General features: G+C 34.4%; 2 protein-coding genes and 1 long non-coding RNA gene across 3 annotated transcripts; 1 reads left to right on the top strand and 2 right to left on the bottom strand.

The window, feature by feature from the left end:
• Positions 1-145: 145 nt before the first annotated feature.
• Positions 146-2,469, bottom strand: LOC143902150 (uncharacterized). Its single transcript, XR_013258270.1, has 3 exons — positions 2,203-2,469; positions 1,783-2,080; positions 146-1,037 (listed from the first exon to the last, which is right to left on the bottom strand). It is a non-coding gene; the product is annotated as an uncharacterized LOC143902150 (long non-coding RNA).
• A 5,243-nt stretch (positions 2,470-7,712) lies between these two features.
• On the bottom strand, positions 7,713-17,242 carry LOC143902154 (uncharacterized). The gene is made up of 9 exons (XM_077414855.1): positions 16,393-17,242; positions 14,450-14,545; positions 14,048-14,140; positions 13,414-13,559; positions 10,000-10,704; positions 9,581-9,722; positions 9,216-9,513; positions 8,890-9,118; positions 7,713-8,792 (listed from the first exon to the last, which is right to left on the bottom strand). Exons 5-8 carry the CDS (start codon positions 10,128-10,130, stop codon positions 8,916-8,918), a joined length of 774 nt encoding a protein of 257 aa, XP_077270981.1. The 5' UTR covers positions 10,131-10,704; positions 13,414-13,559; positions 14,048-14,140; positions 14,450-14,545; positions 16,393-17,242; the 3' UTR covers positions 7,713-8,792; positions 8,890-8,915.
• A 759-nt stretch (positions 17,243-18,001) lies between these two features.
• On the top strand, positions 18,002-19,569 carry LOC143902153 (uncharacterized). Its single transcript, XM_077414854.1, has 4 exons — positions 18,002-18,192; positions 18,521-18,619; positions 18,734-18,796; positions 18,886-19,569. The coding sequence occupies exons 1-4, from the start codon at positions 18,075-18,077 to the stop codon at positions 19,452-19,454; spliced, it is 849 nt and encodes a 282-aa protein (XP_077270980.1). The 5' UTR covers positions 18,002-18,074; the 3' UTR covers positions 19,455-19,569.
• The last annotated feature ends 3,961 nt before the right edge of the window (positions 19,570-23,530 follow it).

The following is a 23,530-nucleotide window of genomic DNA, read 5'->3' as shown; positions in this document are numbered from 1 at the left end:
CATGCTTCTTTGAGCTTTATGTCGAATGCAATGTCAGTAAGTATTGTGTATTTTTATATTTTGTAAAAATACAAGAATGCAGTTCAATAACATTCCTAGCAATATTCGAAGAAGTATTAGATTCCTTATTTTCAGTGATGAATCAGATTCTATATTGTTGTATAATGTATACGGCGAAACGTTAGAAAAATAATATCACATGGCAGCGCATTATACATTTATACATATACTTATGTATCTATACATAGGAAGACTATCAAATTATCTTTGGTCATGTATCTCTTGCACAAAAGGTAAAATGTATGTATTTAATTACAATGAGCTGCATATATTACGCATAAACAACTTTAGGAACTAGAATCTTCATTTACATTTTGAAAGGTACTTAATCGTTATAAAAATAAAATAGAAAAAGATGAAAAAAATGTCTTCCGCTCTGAACTAACTTACAGGAAAATAAAAATAATTTTAAACAAAAGATCTGCATTTCTGTCGCACTGACAACGAATCTACATTTATAACGTCGTTAGTTTTCGTCTCTTTGTAGACTATTTGATAAGGACAATTACATATAAAAAAAATTGGTTTAAACTCATGTGGACACCGCCATAGTACATAACTGTGCTTATAATAAAGACAAAACTGAAATATATAAGTGTAATTGCAAAAATATGAATGTCACAATAAAAACAATACCAATATAAAAAATGCTTTCTTATGCTAAGACATTTCAGAAGCAGACAGCTTCTTACGGGTTTTCTAACTCTAAAATACTTTTCACAAATATAATATTGCATACCGGACATCGATAACGTTCCAAACGTTCGATGCATTAAACGCAACAGCAAAATGACCACGGAGTACAAAAATACAAGAGAGTTTTTATTAAACTTGACAGTTTAAATTATCCAGCTTTTGTAATGCTTGCCGTCCATTTGTCTGCAGCTGTTGATCAATTCTAGGTAAAACCAATTTTGGAAACTTCGTCATATCAATACTCCGCTCAGGTATGTTTCCGTGTTCATTGTAAGAGTTTTCTATAAGTAAGAAATAATGCAACAATTAGTATACAAAATTTTGTCTAATGCAATAGCATAATGAATTTGAAAGAAAAGTGGAATTTGAAAATTAAGTTGTAAAAAAATTAAAAATGAAAATATCTATAAAAATAAAAAAATAAAATTATGTAGTCGACCACACAAAGGTATTTGCGTGTGTTCTTTATTAAACAATTTTAATATTCTATAAAATATATTAAAGAGAAGAAAAAGAAAAGTTATGGCATAAGTAAGCTTTTGTGTTTGACCTGCTTCGCACTATTTAAGAGTATAATTTTTTTCAAGTTATTGCAGAAAAAGAAGGGCCATGTATTTTACAAGTTTCCTATCTGCACGTCTCAAAAAATTGAAGATACGTATAAAAAATTTGGAAACTTATATCTTCTATTGTATAAACTGATTCTACACTTTAATATATATTGAATCAATAGTATAAAAACTTTGTCCTTTTTCAACAAATAATTCCACTAATATTTAGGAAATTAGTTTTTATTTATATGTACAAAGACTAAATTTAATTATAAATACAGACTTAATTTGTGAGATTGAAAATTACTTGACGTTTTCGGATATTCGACTTTTTTTTTACAAGAACTATGTACTAGTAATAATGAAGAAAATGATTTAAGAAAAACTTAATAATGCGTGCTACGTAATTTCACTAGATTTAAAATATCTGAAATTTGTGTATGCTAAGACATTTCAGAAACAGACAGCTTCTTACAGTTTTCTATCTATAAGACAAGTTTCATAAGTAGTATTGCATATCGGACATCACTTATGTTCCAAACGTTCGATACATTCAATGCAACAGGCAAGATGACCACAGGGTACAAAAATATGTGTTCGCGCATTTGTAGTACACAGCGTGCAGATATCTTTGGTAGACTTCTCTGTTGATACATTCTGACTGTTTTGAAGATCCCAATTTACAATGTGGAATGGAAGTTCTTCACAGGCATTACTGTCATCCGAATACCAATATCTATAATCGTTACCTGGCACCTCATATATCGTTTCATCTGTGAAGAGAAAACGGAAATAAAATTTTTAATATTGCTTATATGTCTCTGTGCAAAAAGAAATAACTTTAATTTTATAATTTACAGCAGTACTGTGTACTACTAAATGGTGATAAGATTACCTCGTATTTGAGTTTCAAGTCTTCAGCTTTTGTAATGCTTGCCGTCCATTTGTCTCCAGCTGTCGATTAATTTTACGTAAAACCAATTTTGGTAACTTCGTCACATCAATGTTCCGTACATGCATGTTTCCGTGTTTATTGTAAGAGTTTTCTATTAATAAGAAATAATGCAATAATTAGTATAAAACATTTTTTCATGCAATAGTATAATAGACTTTTACAAAAGTGAAATTACATAACTGAGATGTTAAAAACTAAAAAATGTATCTGTAAAAATGAAAAAAACAGATTTATGTAATCGACCACGAAGATATTCGTGTCCTTTATTAAACAATACAATATTCCATGAAATACAATAAAGAAAAAAAAAGTTATGGCATAACAGTGTGTGTGTGTGTGTGTGTGTGTGTGTGTGTGTGTGTGTGTGTGTGTGTGTGTGTGTGGTCCGCGCTAATTAAAAAAGTATAATTTAGAAAGCAAGTTATAATTGAGCTATTATATGACATGTAATTTCTATATATATATATATATATATATATAATATTTTCTCCCCCCCCCTCAACATTCTTGAAGCAATCTGTAAAAGAATAATATACATTTATGCAATATACAATATGTTTATACATAATATAACCAAGTGATTCGCGTTACGTTAAACAGCTCCTAGACGATCAATATTATTGTACAATTATATTGTACAATATTTCTAGATTGTGCAATAATATTCATTATCTAGGAGCTGCTTTAGTCGGATGTTTTAAAATATTTGGGCTATTTTTAAATAAAATATTCTCTTATTAACTAACTGTAATATATACATACAGATAATACAACACTCGTCTCCGTTCTGCTTGACTATGTGTTGCACATGAAACATTAAATAACTAAACTCGAATCACTTGAGATAAAACATAAAAGAAAGTAATACATTACTCACAGATTTTGCCTAAGAAAACAGTATAAACGGATGGTTGAAAAACACCGATAAATGATCGATTAAAATCCACTTTAACCAATCCGTTTGTTCAAAAAGCAAGCTGCAATTGAAAGACATGCTTCTAACACGCTTATTTAAATAATTAGAATATTTTGATGAACGTAATGAGCAAGGGCCCGCAATCAAAGATTGAATATTGAAATAATTTTACTAGCAATTGTTAAAACGTCTTAATGACGTCTTTAAAACGTTATGTGTCGCGATTTGAAATATTATGTTTACTGGATTAAGAAATATACCTATATACACATACATGTAACGTTAACATATATATAATTATTTTTTAAATCATAATTTTTTAAACTATTACAGATAGATTAATTTTGTTTGAGGCATTTGAAAACACATAAAAAGTACATAATTCTAAAATATTGAGTTTTTTATTTTATTTATATGTAATTTTAATAAATGGGGGTACTAGCTTACGTTAAGCTAGCACCCCTACTTTCAATTGATGCAATCCCACAAAACTGCTCGAGCACAAAAATTTTGAATAGAGCACATAATTAACATATAAAGAGCACTTAATTTCTACATATGTGTTATTCCGGTTTTTGTGGAGAAAGGATGCTAACTTAACAGACATCAAATTATCAATTTTTTTAGCAATGTGTAATTTACTTTTACTTAAATATTATTAATTTTTACGTAATTAGTAATTTTTTGCGACTAATTACTTATAATTTGATAATTCAATACAAATTTAAGTAAATATGTAGTATAACAGCATTCTTTCTGATTCCTTTGAAATTTTCAAATTTTGTGTATTTTGGGTAATAAAAGATTCTCGGAAAGAAAATTGTCGCTCATTTTGTTTGTTTATAATTAATACTTAAAACATCACGATGTCGATAAGTATAAAGAAATAATAATTATGGATATATATTTTTCTTCTTATTATTACATCATATGGAGGAGTAAAAGTCATAATGGTGTAAGTCAAAAATTTTTTTAAATTTTTTCTTACGTGGATAGATGCAATCTATATAACATATAAATTGCATATATGCACACGAAAAACTATAATCTTTGTTAAAGCAGACAATAGTAAAAAGCATAAATACAGAGTATTCTTTGCTTTAACCGAGGCTTTAACCAAAAGCACTGTTATCTGTTTTAATTGTAATCTTTTAAATTATCCCAGAACATTTTTCAAATTAAAAGTTTTAAAGAAATCTGAGAGAATGCCGTTATTATACTACATATTTACCAAAATTTATTTTGTTGTTATTGCTAATAATTTCGTGAATATGTTATATGATACAAATGTTATAATCATATAATGTATATATGTATCATATAAAATGTTGCAACATAAATACAGTACCACTTCCGGTCCCATATAGCAATTGCAAAACATCTTCATAAACGTTCAGAGATTCATCAAACTAAATAATGTTTCTTAGTTCATACATGTATATTTCCACATGTGTATTTCCACATAAATATCAATTATTTATGTCTATTAGTACTCAAAATAACTGCTATATTTTTCAAACTTTTTTGTTTATAACTTTTTAATAAACAATGACCGCCAGCTAAAACCTTCTGAAGGTTATTCAGGACGATGACCTTGACGACATATGTCAAGGTCAAGGTCATCGGTGAGGTTTGACCTAAACTAATATTCATATTTACCTATAATAGCTTTAATAGTCTTTTTTTAAACATTTAAATTTATATTGCACTAATTATTGCACAAAATAAATTATTTTATCTATGCACATATATCAACTTATTTACTTAAATTAATTTTGTCCTACCAGTCTTAATCTATTTGTCATCGGACAAATCTGAGCTTAAAAAACTTCCAACAGTTGCAAAATAAACGTTCTGCTGTATTAAAAAAACGTTTATATGTTTGTTTTATTTTGAAGAACTTCCTAAACTGGTGCACATCAGTAGGGGAGATCGGGACTCGTTGGCACAGTTTTCACAATTTCAGCATTTAATTTTTTAAACAACTAATTATCATGATTAAACAGTACTAATAAAAAAAATATAGTAACAGAAACTTTTCTTTTAACTAACAATAATACATCACTTTGATTTACTTCTCAAGCTGAAGAACAAATACGATATTTTGAAACGCTCGAAAATTTGCTTGCCACCTCTTGAATCAGAGTTTTCTCTTTTTTTATTGTAATACTTGTTTGATTTAAATAAAACGTTGGGAAAAGTACCTATGTCATAAGAGAGATATTTTGAGTCTGTTTTCTATTGCTGAACTGGCTGAACTTCAGAGTTTATCTTTTTCCTTCTAATGTCACAATGTGGAGTAACAAAGATAAACTCTGAACTAGGCAGTTCAGCAATTGTGATAACTTTTCCACATTGTTTCTTTCCATAAATACATAAACGGAACGCATTGCTAATTTGACTCTTGTGCCAACGAGCTCCGATCTTCTCTAAGTTAGAGTGAAACAAGTATATTTTGTTTCACTTTAACTTAACTTATTGCACGAATGTGTACCAGTGCAGGAAATTTCTTCGAAAAAGAATAGACGCCATAGATGGTATAATGCATAAAGTTCCTAGAACATTCTCACGCATGTCTTAAAGACGTCATGAACACGTTCAAAAGACGTAAAAAGTAGGAATTTTAAAACTTCTTTATTATTAAAAAAAACGTTTTTATAATAGTTTCTTAAACGTTATTTTATGGAAAAAGAAAGTTTCGTCAAACGTTTTTCGAATGGACATTTTTACTCATGAGAAATGTTTCTAGAAATCGGTTATAAAACGTTTCGGAAAAACGCTTGTAAAATATTTTTGAAACGTGTATGTGCTACCTGGGAAAGGTATTTTATTCTAGAACTCGGTAAATTTATGATTTGCATACTTAAAAATTATGGGGAAGCAATGTGCAAGTCTCTATACTTGCCCACTTAAAAGCTATGAGGAAGCAATATACAGGTTTCTACTTGCACTCTTAAAAACTATGAAGGTGCTTTTTTATGCTGACGCTCGACGCTCGATTTGAGCGTCAAAATTTATCACGTGATAGTCTTTTTAAGTTCAACGGCAAATGACAAAAGCTCAACTGTGTTCAGCTTTGACGCTTGACGCTGGTTTCACTTAATTGCTTGTGAATTGCAAATTGTTGACTGTAAATAAAGTGTGTATCGTTAAAATAACAGATATTAATATGACAGATATTAGTTGCAATAAAGCTTTATCACAATAAAAAAAGTGTGTAAGTAGAAATTTGCACATTGCTTCCTCATAATTTTTAAGTGTGCAAGTAGAAACCTGCACATTGCTTTCTCAAGGTGTCAATTCATGAGACGCTGAAAATGAGCGTCATCAACAAGGTGAATGTGGTGGTTCCGCTTTGACGCTAGCATCAAAGAAATAAAATTGAATTTGTTTAATGTTTAGCGTCGTCGCTGAATCATCGTTAATCGTCCCAATACAATCAAACATATACTACGTTTACGCGAGCGTTACTTCTGTAGTAACTTACGAGATATATCACTCGTTTACACGGAGTAAATTATCGTAAGTTACTACAAAATCCCGTTTACGCGAAGGAATTATCGTAAGTTACTACAGAAGGAACGCTCGCGTAAACGTAGTAATAGATTTCGAAATACAAGAAAATAGTTACTTTTTGTTATGGGCCGCGCGGGTACAGATAAAATAATCAGGGGCGGTGCCGACGCAACTCACCGTCCGCTGGATGTAACCTGTTATCAAACAATTCACTCACTCACAGAAAGAGATATTGTCTCAGAGATATCGAAATATATCAACAATATAACCTTCACTCACTCACAGATATGATGAGATGATGTCACGCAATAATTTCTGGTCGCAGCTATCGCCAGATAATTGGTGATAGTTGCGATTAGCTGATCGCTACACACACCTTACGCAAAATACAACTGGTAATGAATTTCGAGACGCTGCCCGCTGGGCACGTGTTCTGTAACTAACTAATTACCGACAATTATCGGTGTCGGTAAGTGTGATTATGAAATACGCGCGTAGCATCCCAAACACCACGCCTGTCCAAAAACGGGATATCTTTTAGATATCTTTTATCCCGCTTTTGGACATGGTACTGTCTGGGATCTTGAAATTGGCATTATCTATATTTTGCACTGTAGAGATTTATATTTATTCCATCATGATCGTGATCATGAAATTTAATAATTATGGTAAAGAATATCTATCAAGCCTACTTAGAACTTGACTCGTTCACTCGTTATCGAGATCTCATCTCGGGTACTCGCAACCCGTCGCGTCGCGTAAAAGAGTCACGGTCGGTCTCGCTCCGCGTATACTTGGCGCGAGACACTACCGTGTCTCTTGATATTTTAAAAAAGTAACAAAAAATTTAAATATATATATACAATATATATATGTACAATCTCTATCAAATTACCTAAATATTAGTTTTTTAGATAAAGTGCGAATTATGCGGGAGATGTGACCCGAAACGGAGATAGAGAGGATACAGTCGGAATATGACGCTCAATTAAATTGGATTTTTCATAAAAACTTTAAATACACATATTTTATATTTAATTAATAGATCCGAGATACCTTTTACATTAGCGATATACATTAACAATAAAACTTACATTTAACGAATATAATTAATGGATCTGAGATATACATTTTACACTAGCGATATAAATTTGCGATATTTTGACCTAATAAAAAAAAAATATGTGCTGCATATATAACATGCAATTTATTCTCGCTCCTGTACAAAGTTACGCGTGGGCCACTTAGAAATTATAGATAATGACAGTACGGGTACAAAATCGAGACTATATTGTTTTTTATAGTCTTTTTTTATTACAAAACTTACAAAATAGTACAATTTCTGAACCTTAAAACTGAAAAGATAGCGATAATTAACGTCAGGAACATTTCTTTACAATTACACATACAATGTAATGATTATGTTCGACAAGAATAAAAAATATTTCAACACAAATCTACCCGACCTCACTTGCGCGTTGCAAATCAGATGATTTCTGAATCACGAACTAAAAAAATATCTATTACGAACGATGTCAATTACTACGAAAACGAAATAAACCTATATATATGACTCTTCCACAGTACCGTGTGATAATAACACAAACTAAAAAAATAAAATATCTATAGGGAAATATCCTCCCCCTTTCACGTGGAAAAATAGAAGAGTTATTATTATTATTATTATTATTATTATTATTATTATTATTATTTTTTTTTTTTTTTTTAAATAAAGGAAAGACCGTGGGGGTAACCCATGTGGCCATAATAGAGAAACCGAAACTATAAGCTGTATCACATCCAAAGTAAGACTTATGACTGGATTAACATGAACGCCTCAATAAAAGCGTCCCAAACAGAAGTTAAACTGCGCAGTATAGACTCATTCACTCGTAATTCCTCACACTCTAGACTGTGTACGTGTATAAGTGTATGTATAATTGTTCGTGTATGTCCGCGGTGTTTTGAACTCGGTAATGCCGTGGGTGCGTTAGGCCCAAGGAACTGCGCGGATCACTTCCCCCTGCGGCCAGTTATTATCTTGAGATTATCTTGAAGAGTAAATATCTTGCTACTTTGCTTTTGAGCGTCGGATGATCTGAAACAGTAAAGTTGTGTGTGTCACAATAAGTTTTTGATTTGAATATATACCAAATATTGAGCATTTGTATAAAATATCTTGCACATACGTATACCTTGTATATGCTGCTGTATATGCTACTTAATCTCCTTGACTTCTTCCTCTGCCTCTTCCTCTTCCTCCATCTCCTCTTCCTCTTCCTCTTCCTCTTCCATCTCCTCTTCCTCTTCCTCTTTCTCCGCCATAATAGTGGTTGCTGTATGTGTCGCTCATGTGAAACAAGAACTGGAAGAATGTTTTTGCCTTACGATGTTTACCAGCTTTCGTGCCCCTTCCTCTTCGTGCTATGATAAAAAAGTAAGTCATTAATATTCATAAATATATATATAACCAATTATATATGTGTAAATATAAATAAAATAATCAATATGTACAATTCACCTAAATCAACAAGGCCGGCAGCAGCGGCGGTACTAGAAGGGCCGGCAGTAGCGGCGGTACTAGAAGAGCCGGCAGCAGCGGTGGTACTAGAAGGGCCGGCAGCAGCGGCGGTATTCGAAGGACCGGCAGCGGTGGGGATACTCGAAGGACGGGTAACAGTAAAGATACCAGGATTGGCTGCAGCGGCAGCACTCGAAGGGCCGGCAGCAGCGACGGATCTCGAAGAGCCGACAACAGGAGCGATACACGTAAAATCAGAGGAATCTTTGAACAGGAGTTCCATATTTTCCATATCAATCTGAAATATTTTTAATGTATTAAAATTAAAAATAAACATGTTATAAATATGCATTTTTTATACTTACGTCATCTTCAGCTTCGAGAGACGGAATCTTTTTTTTTTGTCCAGAAGAAATCATTGTCTGCGCGACGAGTGACGAGCATGCGATGAACAACGATGCGACGAGCGACGAGCGACGAGCGACGATGCCAAGAGCAATGAAAAATCTGAAAACGAGACGTTTGTCGTAAAAACGAGACGTTTGTCATGGACGTAATACATGCACTATAAAAATCGCAGATTCAGTTAAGAAAGCATTAATGACCGTATATATGACTCTCATATAACGTAACGTGCAGTGTCAATGCATAAGAAACCGTAACCGATACGTTTTTTATGCGTTAACCCATGTTACGTTATACTACGCTATCACACGAGTCTTGCGCAGAAACTCTTACGTTTGTCTCTGCTAATTTCATAACTACAATAGACATAAGCACTTACATGTCTCTCTGCTTTTTCCTTGTTTCGGAATGGCACTTGATCCGGGCTGGATTTTCCGAGAAACGACGCGACGAGCGACGATGCGACAGGCGACGACGCGATGAGCAATCTAATGGCAAAGAACGAGACATTTGTCGTAGTCATGAACGTGATATTTTTACGACTTACAATTAGAGCCTTTGCACAAGATTCTCGTATAGTAACGTAGCGTAACGTAACATGCAGTGTCAACGTATAAGAAACGTATCGGTTACGGCGTTATACGTGAGAGACTGCATGTGAAAGAATCGATCTCGATCCGAGGCATCTATTAAGTAAGCTTATAACCGATGCGTTTTTTGTGCGTTAACCCTTGTTACGTTATACTACGCTATCACACGAATCGTTTTTTACGTCCACAACTACAATAAACGTATGTACTTACGTGTCTCTCTGCTTATTCGTCTTTGCTGCAAATACGACGATTAGCACTCGATCCGGGCTGGATTCAATCGATAATTTTAAGTATAACGACGCACGTGTCGACCGACCATCAACAATCGCGAAACCAGCGCGAAACGCAACTTTTGTGTGTGGCGCCTTCGCTTTTGTGGTGCAAAGCATTGATTGGTTGATCAGAAAATTTTTATAAGATGGTAACATTGATAAAATGGTAACATTGAGCACGTTCAGCAGACAAAAGAGACCAGTAAGCGCTCAGTGATTCTGTAACATGATTGGTTCTTGCCTTTAGTTCTTCACTGGATTTAAGGCTGGTATTCATAGTCAAATCTTATATTTACGACCGTTTTAAATACAATCTTAAGATGTCATTAACCAATCACAAAGCCGTATTAGCATCTTAAGACATTACTTAAGACGGTCTTAAAATAAGAACCGACTATGAATACCGACCTAAAGGCTTTCGCACATGAATTGCCATAATAACCATAAACATAAAACGTAAACATAAGTTGAAGAACCAATCAGTATATTGTTATTGTTTTAACTTTATGTATTCTAGAAGACGATAGAAATGATCCGTAAACAGAAGTAAAGTAAAACTGGTTGAAATCGTACTTACTCCTGCTTACGGCCAACTCGTATCATCAATTCTATCGTCTTCTAAAATACATAAAGTTAAAGCAATATACTAATTGATTCTTCAGCTTATGTTTACGTTTTACGTTTTTTATAGTTACGGCAATCTAGTGAAAAACTAAAACAGTGAGACACGTAAAAGGCTATTGTATTGTAAACAGGGCACACACGCTTTTCGTAGAACGTAACATAACGTTTCGACCAATCGCGTTGCTCGATTCTTACTTCTACAGTTACAAACGGCCGAATCGAGTAAGTCGAAACCTTACTGTTATGTTCTACTACGGAAAAGTGTGTGTGCCCTGCTTTATACATCATCCAATTTTTATTAGACATAATTTTAATTCGTCCAATTTTTATTATGTCTAGACATAATTTTAATTCTGCCACTAGGGAATTTGTAAGTCGTTTCTTATGAATCAAGCTTGAATTCGATGTCTAGGGCTGCGTTCGGGGAGGCGGCCGGGGGAACGCGCTATTGCATTATAGAACAAGGATAGAATAAACATAATTTTTCGGTGTCCAGGTGTAATAATACGTTGAATTCGATGTCTACGTATCCCAGGTTGCCGATGACGAGGTCCACATGGTGCGCTCCGTAGTTTTCGGTGTCTACGTGTATTTATATCTTGAATTCGATGTCCACGAGTCCCAGGTTGCCGATGACGGGATCCAGATAATGCGCTTCATAATTTTTGGTGTCCAGGTGTAATCGTACGTTGAATGCCATGTCTAGGTGTCCCAGGTTGCCGATGACGAGGTCCACATAGTGCGCTCCGTAGTTTTCGGTGTCTACGTGTATTAATACCTTGAATTTGATGTTCACGTGTCCCAGGTTGCCGATGACGGGATCCAGATAGTGCGCTTCATAGTTTTCGGTGTCCAGGTGTAATCGTACGTTGAATTCGATGTCTAGGTGTCCCAGGTTGCCGATGACGAGGTCCACATAGTGCGCTTCGTAGTTTTCGGTGTCCAGGTGTAATAATACGTTGAATGCAATGTCTAGGTGTCCCAGGTTGCCGATGACGATGTCTAGATAGTGAGCTCTGTAGTTTTCGGTGTTTACGTGTATTAATACCTTGAATTCGATGTCTACGTGTCCCACGTTGCCGATGACGAGGACCACATAGTGCGCTCCGTAGTTTTTGGTGTTTACGTGTATTAATACCTCGAATTTGATATCTACGTGTCCTACAGTTAGATTTAAAGTTATTAATACACCTAGACACCAAAAACTACGAAGCGCAGAATGTGGACCTCGTCATCGGCAACCTGGGACACGTAGACATCAAATTCGAAGTATTATTACACCTAGACACCGAAAACTACGGAGCGCGCTATCTGGACCTTGTCATCAGCAACCTGGGACACCTAGATATCAATTTCAAGGTATTAATACACGTAAACACCGAAAATTACGGAGCGCACTATGTGGACTCGTCATCGGCAACCTGGGACACCTAGACATCGAATTCAAGGTATTAATACACGTAAACACCGAAAACTACGGAGCTCACTATCTAGACATCGTCATCGGCAACCTGAGACACCTAGACATCGCATTTAACGTATTATTACACCTGGACACCAAAAACTACGAAGCGCACTATGTGGACCTCGTCATCGGCAATCTGGGACACCTAGACATCGAATTCAACGTATTATTACACCTGGACACCGAAAACTATGAAGCGCATTATCTGGATCCCGTCATCGGCAACCTGGGACACGTGGACATCGAATTCAAAATATTAATACACGTAAACACCAAAAACTACGGAGCGCACTATGTGGACCTCGTCATCGGCAACCTGGGACACGTAGACATCGAATTCAACGTATTATTACACCTGGACACCGAAAACTATAAAGCGCACTATCTGGACCTCGTCATCGGCAACCTGGGATACATAGACATCAAATTCAAGCTTGATTCATAAGAACTGACTTAAAAATTCCCTAGCGGCACTTTCTGCCAAGCGTAGAGAACCTTCTTTTCCGTTGACTCAATATTTATTATATATATACCGAATTTACACCTAAATATAGAAATCTTCCTCCTGACCGATAAGTCTATCGACCTAATTTCGAAATACGCGCGCGATATCGAAACTGGCGATACCTGCGCCGCCAGCGTCGAAAAAGTGAAAGGGACGTTTCTCTGATAATCATAATAATATTGAGACGTCGGCGTTAGGAGGAGGAGGAGTATCTTAAAAATAAATTTTCGCATTTGGACTTTGCGTCGCAATATCTCCACTCGTAGGGCACGTAGCGGAATATTATGAGAGAAACCCCCCCCTAATTGGACCCCAAGCTACTGATCAAGCCTACTTAGAACTTGATTCGTTCACTCGTTATCGAGATCTCAACATCTCGGGTACTCGCAACCCGTCGCGTCGCGTAAAAGAGTCACGGTCGGTCTCGCTCCGCGTGTACTTGGCGCGAGACACTACCGTGTCTCTTGATTTCTTCATCATCTATAAAAAAAATATTAAATTATTTATTAAGAAATAAACAAAACGAGTTATTTTTATGCGAGTATAATTGTGAGTAAATATTATTTATATTTAATAAAAATAAGTTATTTATACTTTATAAAAATGAGTAGCATATATCAATTTTTAAATATTTTTCTAAAAAGAATCTCGGGAAAAGTATTATACATACATAATTAAATACAAATATATATAATTATATATATTCACATACAATTCATGTTCATGTTATATACGAATCAAATTATTTTTTTCTATTATAATATTTAAGTTCACTTTACTTTAATTTATAATAAATGCCAAATGAGATATACAGTGCTAAAGAATATCTTTTAAATTAAATATGTTGTAAAAAGTTTTTTCTATTTATATTATAATTTACTTTAACAGTAAAAAATATTATTTACTCGCTTGAAAAAATTACAAAATTAAGTTATGACAATTATAATGCAAGTAAAATGCAATTTTACCTGAGATTTCAATGGATGGAAAAATATCTTTTTGTCTGGGTAAACTATTAGGAGAACGATGCCGTCTTTGATTTTGAGTATATGTTGTTTCAGCTAAACATAGAATAAATAATAAAAATATAGTAATTTTACTCATTTAGAATTTAATTTCTTAATTACAAAAATGTAAAAAATCTATATTTGAATAGAAATAGCACTCAAATATAGCTATAAAAATTATTTTTTTACTATTAAAATATTTAGATGTTTATTTTAACAATTTATAATAAATGTAAAATGAGATATACAACGTCAAAGAATCTTTTAAATTAAATATTTTGTTGTTTTTTTATTTATATTATAATTGACTTTAGCAATCAAAGTATCACTCACTTGCTTGAAAAAAATTAAATGCAGTTTTACCTGATAATTCAATGGATGGAAAAATATCTTCTTGTCTCGGTGAACTATTAGAACAAGAACGATGCCGTCTTTGATTTTGAGTATATGTGGTTTCAGCTAAACATGGGATAAATAAGAGAAAAGATAGTAATTTCACTCATTTAGAATTTAATTTCTTAATTGCAAAAATGTACAAATTCTCTATATTTGAATATAAATAGTGCTAAGATATAGCTTTAAAAATTATTTTTTATGTGCTGTTAAAATATTTAAGGAGGTTGGCGTGTTGGACGAAATATAAGAAAAGTCAATAATCTATACAAACATGATACGAAAGTTAATTATATCAACAATATATATAAAAAATTGTACTGACTTCTATCGTTCCGTTTTAAAAATATTAGTTTTAAAAATTACAGAAATGTGTATATAGATATATCCTTTATGTAAATATCATATTATGTATTTCTTTATCCTATACGGTAAAAATAAATGAAATTTGTATGTTACACTTCTGCGACATTGAGAATTGCAATCACGGTTTTTTAATTTTTTAAGCTTAATATTTTTAATTTTTAAATAAATTATTTAAACAATATATCATAGTATAAAAATGTATAAAAAAAAGGATAAAATTGCAATTTTACGTTTTTTCTTGTCTCAATGATAACATGTTTATGAATCATTTCTGAGATCAGCTTTATACTGTTTAATCATAAAACAAAATTATATATATATAGGCGACCGCGCCAACCTCCTTAACGTGTTATATAAAATATGACTTTGTAGAAAGTTCTTTTTATTTATAATTTACTTTAACAGTCAAAATTATTATTTACTTTATTAAAAAAATTTCAAAATTAAGTTGACAAATGTAATGCAAGTAAATAGACCTAGCATAAGTTCCATTGAAATTTAATCAATCAGAATAAAGGAAACTAACTTCAAGTTTAGTGAACGTTGCTCTAATTAGTTAAATTTCAATCCAATCTCAATCCCAATTCGTAATCTGATCACGGCTTAACGCGAATCGCATAACCAATCAAAGACGTTCCGCGTTTTCTGTTACGCGGAACTGAATGTCTTTAATGCTAGGTCTACAATGGGAGTCGCAAAGTCGCGAGTCGCAAAATTGACAGTCGATTATTCTCCTCAAATTCGATTGTGATTGGTCAATTCTTGCGACTCACGACTTTACGACTCGCAGACCTAGCATTAGATGTCACAGTTGATTGGTCACGCAAATATTTATTACGTAAATTTTGTCACGATGAAATCAGAATATCACGTAACATACGCGATACGTATAGGTTGGAGTCCCATGGCAGGTATTTTCCGCGTAACGCGTAACCGCGTAACCAATCACAAGCGTTTCGCATTTTCTGTTACGCATATGCACGCTTCTTATTGCTTACGCGGTTAAGGTCTATCCAAACAAACTTGCATAGGTGCATAACCATATGCATAAAGAAACGAATTGGTCTACTTCCTTATGCACATGCATATGGACCAATCAATTCTCTTATGCTTATGTTTATGCGCTATGCAAGTTTGTCTGGATCAACCTTTACGCGGAAAATACCTGCCATGGGACTTCAGCCTTAGGCTGAAGTCACATAGCATGCATTTTCCGCGTTACGCGTAACCGCGTAACCAATTAGAAGCGTTTTGCATTTTCGGTTACGCATATTCGCTTTTGATTAGTTACGCGGTTACACGTTACGCAAAAAATATCAGTCCATGTGACCGCACCCTTAAGCTGGTTTCACATGGGGCGTAACTTGCGTCAGCCAATCAAATTGTTTCATACGCGTATAGTAGCTGAGACGATTTGATTGGCGCGAGAAGAATAATCGACTGTGATTGGTCTATTTCCTTACGGCCTTACGATTACAACTAAAACTTTGTTACGTTGTGACCGGAACAACGAATGATGTTAATTATATTGAATTATAGCCACTTACTACTTGGCTGAATAATACGGTCGCCACTGTATTTTAAGGCTCATATACAGAAACCATGCGTTGTTGCTATGTGCCTTTTGTCCTTCCAGCTCGTTGGCCGCCGTCTTCTGCGCCGCTGCGACGTGTTCAAGGCCGTCAGCCACGCCCTGTTTATGCGTCGCGCAATATACGGTAATTCGGATAGGAACACTTCTCGGTATTGAGATTTAATTACTCTCTTTTTTATTATAAACAAATAATAACTTATTATTCCTTCACTTCTACAAACTTCTCCCTGAACCGGGCTTGATCGTCCGTTTGCGGGTGTATTCTTCTAAACGTCGACTTACACGAATGGATCATTATCCCGTATAGCGTATCGAATTGTTATTAATCACGCTATTCTTATAAAACACACTAATTACGCTAGCGGTCAACGGGATAAGCTACGCCGGCTTCGAATTGTTGCGCGATCACCGTAACGTGTTACCGCTTCGAAGTTCCACGACGAACTGTCCAGGAGGAACGGGTCGAGTCTCCCCACTTTGAGGCAACGCATGCGCCGGAATGCCTATTGAGGCGCGAAGTTCTCCTATTGGTTAGTCGTACCTACGGGTGTAACGCAGTACGACTCCTTCGACACTTTGAGTGTAACCGGCGCGTAGAGTCAATTTTCCTGTCCTCGACATCTACACCCTCGGGAGGAACTCTTCTCCTAAAATGCAGCGTCGCGAATGGCTATCGCCGTGGCGTGAACCGGTTTGCGTCGCTGCACCGCGACGATTCGCACGAGCGAATCAAGAGTCACTCGAACGGAATCGAGTGACTCGGTAAAAGTCACATGAACAAATCCTATGGAATCCAGGTAAGTACTAACGGTCTTTAAATCCGTCATTAATAATATTTTTCTTTTACAGGTACCCAGGTTCATCGAAGGAATCGTCACAACGAAACGCATCGGCGATGCACAAGGTTGCACCTTTCGGTGTAAACACGGTAAGTATATAAAGTAAATATCGCGTCGACTTAATTCTATCGCACGTACATAAAATAATAATGGTAATCAAACTTAAAATCGGCAGGGAATATCAAATTAATAATGAAATCATGCAAATAAAGCTAATTCGGCTCTAAGCCTGACAAAAGTGTAGAGAAAACACTAAAGTGTAGAAAAGTGTAAGTTAATACATACGAAAATAACATTAAGTGTAATAAGTAATAAATTTTTGCCTGGAATAATTCCATTTTGGCCGTTCTCTCTCTAATTTACTGAAATTAATAAAATTATGTTAAAATATAAAGGTTTCACCCTAAAGTATATAAAAGTGTATCAAAAGTGTACTAAAAGTGTCGAGCTCACGCTGGCTTGTTCCGCAGACCTATAACTAAGTTGTTTGCACGGAAAGTGTAGTAAAGTGTAAAGAGTGTAATACAAAGTGTATAGCTCACGCTGGCTCGTTCCGCAGACCTATAAGTAAGTCGTTTGTACGGAAAGTGTAGTAAAGTGTATAAAGTGTAGCACTCTTTTGTCGTGAGTGAGTTTATAAGTTCGAAAGTGTAAAAAGTGTAACATTATGAGTGTAAGTGCTTCAATTCTCTTTGGGATCCTCCGGATTGTTTAATGGCGTTTTCGATTTAACAACCCAGTTCCAACCTGGGTCAGATTAAATAAAACACAAGTTCGATTCGTAACTGCAACTGTCATGGCGGAAGCACGAGACGACGATATACGAATAGTCAATGTTAGAAACGTAAAAAGAGGAAAAGAAGGAACGGAAGAAATAAGAATATCTGAAAAAATGAGTGAATTGAGGCATTCAGGTAAGTAATCTGCAAATAGCAATATTACGATAAATCTAGCCCACGATAGCGTTTTGTCGGTGTTTCCTGTCGACTTAACCTAATGTAACATTAATATGATAGATTAGCGGCATAAACCGCACAAGCTTTGCTCTTGCACGTATATAGAAATAATTACAAAAAACTTTATTATATATCGTTGCAGATGTCTGTCAGTAAAATTATCATTGCAGAAATTATCACTTAGCAGATGCGTAACACGCATTTAAAAAAAAATTTAATTTGACATGTTATAACAGTTTTGATGCTAAAAATTATAATAAACTCCAATTATTGATTATTTTTACAGATTATAGTAACCAGGCAAATATAAAAATAGTTCGGGATGAACATGGAGAAATGATAAAAACAGCCCAAGGTATTTTATGCGAGGAAGTAGATAGAGATGGTAAGTATTTTATAAAAATACTTACTATATTTAAAAATGGAAAAGAATAATTTAATGCTAATGAGTCATTATTTACATTATTTTATATCAATGATATAAAATTGATCTTTTCAGGAAACACTACTTTAAAATTTCTACAGACAACGAGCAATGCATCATCTTCAGCTGCTGATAATAGTAAACTATTTTTGTACATGTTTTATATGAAAATCTTTAAACTCTACAGAAATTGTACAGAAAATTAATTAATTAATTTTATTTTTAAGATTTGATGCCACGTAGTACAGCATTTCGCAATGAGAAAACTATAGGCAAAGAAAACGAGTCAAATATATGGTCAGATGGTGATTGCAAGGAATTGCTACAATTATATTACGAAAATATAGGACAAGTTGGTCCATTCGCCAAATTCAAAAATAAGAAACAAATGTGGGAATTTATAAGTAATAAGATTACAACAAAATGCAGCAGTTCATATTCGCCGACGCAATGTGAAAATAAATACAAAAATATGCTTAAAAAAAGAAATGCTGCAAAGAAGAGGAACAGAATATCTGGAAGTGAGAAAGCTGACATAGATTTCGAAGATGAATTCGAATTGATAAGCAGCATCGATGGTAACATCGAACCCGAGGTCTGTTTTGGCATAGGACAACACACCATAAAAAAGAAAAAGTTAAGTTCTCCCAGTGACGAAGAAGAAGGAAAAATACAGAAATCTCAAAACATGTTCGTATTATTAGAAAATATGAATAAGAAAAAAGAAGCAGAAAAAGAGCGTCGACACCAAGAAAAACTACAGGTTCTTCGAGATTTATTATCTAAAAATAAGTAAATATCACGTTTTTAAAGATATATTTAAGTATGTATAATCGAGAAATATTCAAGATATTCAAGAAAAGTATTTTTTTACATAGATATAGGATTAATAATAGAAATGTTGACTATTTCATAAATGTTTTTTAGTTTGCAATTTATAAATTTTAAGAGTTCGAAAACTAACTAAACTTACAAAGTATTGATATGTAAGAATGTTATAATATAAGAATATTTTATTTTAATTCTTACAACATGTAATAGTTACAACGTGTTTTGTTTTTGCAAGTTACCTTTTTTCAAGTATTACAAAAAATAAGACTGTTAAATATAACAGAAATATTAACATATTAAGTTTATTTTACCACAATATTTAAGAAATGTATATGAAAGTATATGAGATATACATTATGTGATGAAGTTGTGATAAATAAAATAAGAAATATGCTAGTGAAACAATCATTTTATTACCATCGTCAGTAATTATATAATATTATATATTATTATAACAAAAATTAAATACATGTAACGCAATAATAAAGTTAATTATGTTTAGTAAGTAATTATGTTTAAGAAGTAATTATGTTTAAAAGATATACAGATCGGCGTTTATGCACTTCCTATGCTCTAGATATTGTAACATCGAAAATATAGAACGTTTTCCATTTAGCGATCCAATCCGAACCTGAGTCAGACTAAATGAATCGGAGTTTCTTATTTCCATTCACAGATCATTTATTTTAATCGCTAAATACGTTATTATATAGTCAAATACATCATGTCGTACATTCGTATGTGTATCATGACTGTGATTATTCAAGAAATCAGCAACATAATCAACACTTATGATGCACAAGTATATTATATTTAATGTCTCTCATCGAACATTTAAAATGTTACTCTGACAGAGAATGGAAATACATTAACATTGATCTGAGTACTTTATATAAATTGCAATGTCTTATGCTGGGTCTACAATGCGAGTCGTAAAGTCGTAAGTCGTAAGAACTGACCTATCACAATCGATTATTCTCTTCAAATTTGTTATGCCGCGTTGCCGATTGGTGACGGCTTACGGAAAAACGTTTATTATTTTTGGGATCTCTTGACCTTACGAGTTGGGACTCGGTAGGCACAGGCGGGCAGATTAGGAAGCGGTCGGGTTCGCAGGTGAAACAAGGTGTAGGCGTCGTTAAATGAACTTCACTTCGTTTTACTTCATATTGGAGCTTTATTTCAGCGCTCCTGTTACACTCACTAACTTACACTTGTAGTTGCCTTTCACAATTATTATATCTCGCACGCGCTTTGTTATAATGTAGAACTTCGCGACACGGCTTACGGGAACGGTCACGGGCAGAGTCTCTGGTGTATTACTCTCTCTCGCGGCTTCTTCGACGGTCCCTTATATTGCTTTGAGTTATGCCCTGTCGGCACTTTTCCGCCGGGTTTGACGGTCCCCCGAATGAGGTCGGTCAGTGACCGAGCGCATTCGCAATCTCGCTGTACTTCCGCGGTTCCGCGAATGTCAAAATGCGTTGTCGCACATTCTTATGCATATCGCAATAGTTCGATTGACGCGGAAGCTTGATGAACTTCCGCGTCCGCGTCAGCGTAAATTGAGGAGTCTTTCGAAAGACAATTTCCTCGAAGTCTTTCGAAAGACTATTCTATAATTTTATTATAAATAATTTAATAATTACCCGTTGTAATTTTAGATTACAACATCCCTCCCCCGTTAAAAAGAGAAAACGAGGTTCGCGAGTTTTCGCTATATTCTTTAATTTATACTTTGTTGTATACCCATTTCTATATTTTTTCCTTATATATATTTTACATTTTATAATACCCGTGTACAATATTTTGGTATAATCGTTTACTATTCTATTAGAACCTAGTACTTACACTACGTTTTAAAATTGGTTTCGGAAATCCGTATGGTCGAAATGATCTTTCTTCGTCGTATAATGTAAGTGGTGATCGTGGGTTCTTTTTCTTTTTTATTAATACGTATATTACAGTGCTTACTATGGCTAATGTAATTATACCGCTCGCTGTCATTGGGTATATGAATTGTTTTCGGACGTAAAAATTTCGGTCGTCGTCCTCTAGGTCAGTATTCATTTTTTGTATTTGTGTTTTTAATTCTGTCAGTTCAGCTCGATGCTGAGTTAAATCGTCCGTTGTCTCGTTCCGTAATGTGATCGTTTCATGGTCATATGTAAGCGAAATATTTACTTCGGGTAAATATGTCTCTATATCTGTCTCGTATATTGTCTCTTCAGCTTGTACTGTCATATCGGTTGTCATTAGCTTACACTCCTTTTCCAGCGTAATTTTGCCAGTGTTGTTGATTATCTGCTTCTCCTCGTGTTCATTACATTGTATAAGTATTGGCTGTTCAGTTACTGTTGAATACAGCCAATCGTGTGGTCGTCGTAATGAAATCCACTTTGTTTGTGTTGTAACAGTGTGTCTGAATTTGCACATTTTGTAGTAATGTTGCTGTTGAACATACATTTGTATCTCGCACGGTGCGTTTCCATCTATACGATATACCGGTGTATTTTGTGTGCATACGTACTGTAGATTGGTAGAAGTACACTTTGCCAGATAATCTTCATCTAAAAGCATGTAGTTCACTCTTTCTTTGTCTACTGCTATTATTTTATTGTCGACTCTTACTGATGTAAGTATATTCTTGCGCGTGAGCACAGGAAATTCAATAACGCTCATTATATCGTAGAGCGGTGGTGTGATTAGGGGAAAAAGTAAGACGGTATATATTTGATTATTCTTGTAGAATGCCTTTATTGTCGTGTGTTTTTCAATCGTAAACCAATCTTCGAGGTGGACTCTAAACGGGAAATATGATCCCGGTGGCAATTGCTTCCTTCAATTGCCAGGTGATATCCTCTACTGGCATTAATTTCGGATGCATTGTTCCCTTTCTTATGCATGCCAAATATTCAAGTATGTTCTCGACGTCGCGGATTAGATCTGTGATTACCGCTATGCCAATTTCAAAGTGTTCTTTTATTTCGTCCTTATTAAGGTAATCTGTAAATCGTTTTTCTAATAGATTACGATTTCGTTCCATTATGCTTTCTAATTTCTCTATATGCCCTATGGTGGCATTCATCACCATTATCTGATTCTGCATTGTGTGGTGTAACGTTTGTTGGTTGTTTCCCAACAGTTGCAATTGCTCGTTGATGCGCTTTTCATCGTTTGCATCCATCGTTCCGAACAGCGATTTTGCTATTGAACCTATTCCGTCCATTAATCCCCTCCTTGAGTCTGTCGACGTTTTGTATATTGTGTTGATCTGCGTGAGGATTTTTGTTAAATAGTCTAATTCTCTTCTTGCGATATTTTCAAAGGTGAGGCACGTTTCCTTATGCAGTAATTGTAAAATCTTATTATCGCATGTAATTCTTGCTTCCTGTAGATATTTTTCAATTTGCTCGTGTCTTCGATTTAGCGTTGTTAAATCAAATTTAACGACTAACTTCCATGTCTTCCGGGAATAGTGCATTCTTCCAAGCTTCTCGTAATACATCCCTGGGTGATTTTGGAATTGTTGGATTTTATAATGTGATTCCGTTTTTTCTGCTTGGGCTAATGCTTGCCCTCTCCAGCACGCGAGTATTCTGTAACAGAGACATTCTGTTTCAAGGTGTATTTCTTTCTCTCTTTCCCCTTTTTTATGTTATTCTTCTATAAAAAGTTTTAATTTGTTTACATGTAGGCGCATTATTTTTCTTCCTTTCTTTATAGTATAATTAACATCTGAATTCTTTTCGATAATTGTGTACGGTCCTGTCCATAGGGATTCAAGTTTCTTTGAACGTCCTCGTCGTAACGTTTCATCGTGCATGAGTACTCTGTCACCTACACGAAAACTGGTTTCTTTAGTCTTTGTATCATACTGTTTTTTCGCTTTAATCTTTTCTTCTTGTACGTGTTCCCTGGCAACTTTGTTGGTCGCTCTTAATCTTTCCCGTAACTCTTGTGCGTAATCATCATAGTTATACGTGAGTTTAGGTGGTTTTGTCAGTGCTGTTGGTAATTCAGCTTGGTGACCGTATACTA

Source organism: Temnothorax americanus, unplaced genomic scaffold (genome assembly GCF_048541705.1).
Source record: "Temnothorax americanus isolate GAGA-0224 unplaced genomic scaffold, ASM4854170v1 Scaffold38, whole genome shotgun sequence".
NCBI lineage: Eukaryota > Metazoa > Arthropoda > Insecta > Hymenoptera > Formicidae > Temnothorax > Temnothorax americanus.
Note: the sequence above shows the minus strand (reverse complement) of the source record. Positions and strands in the feature narration are given on the sequence as shown.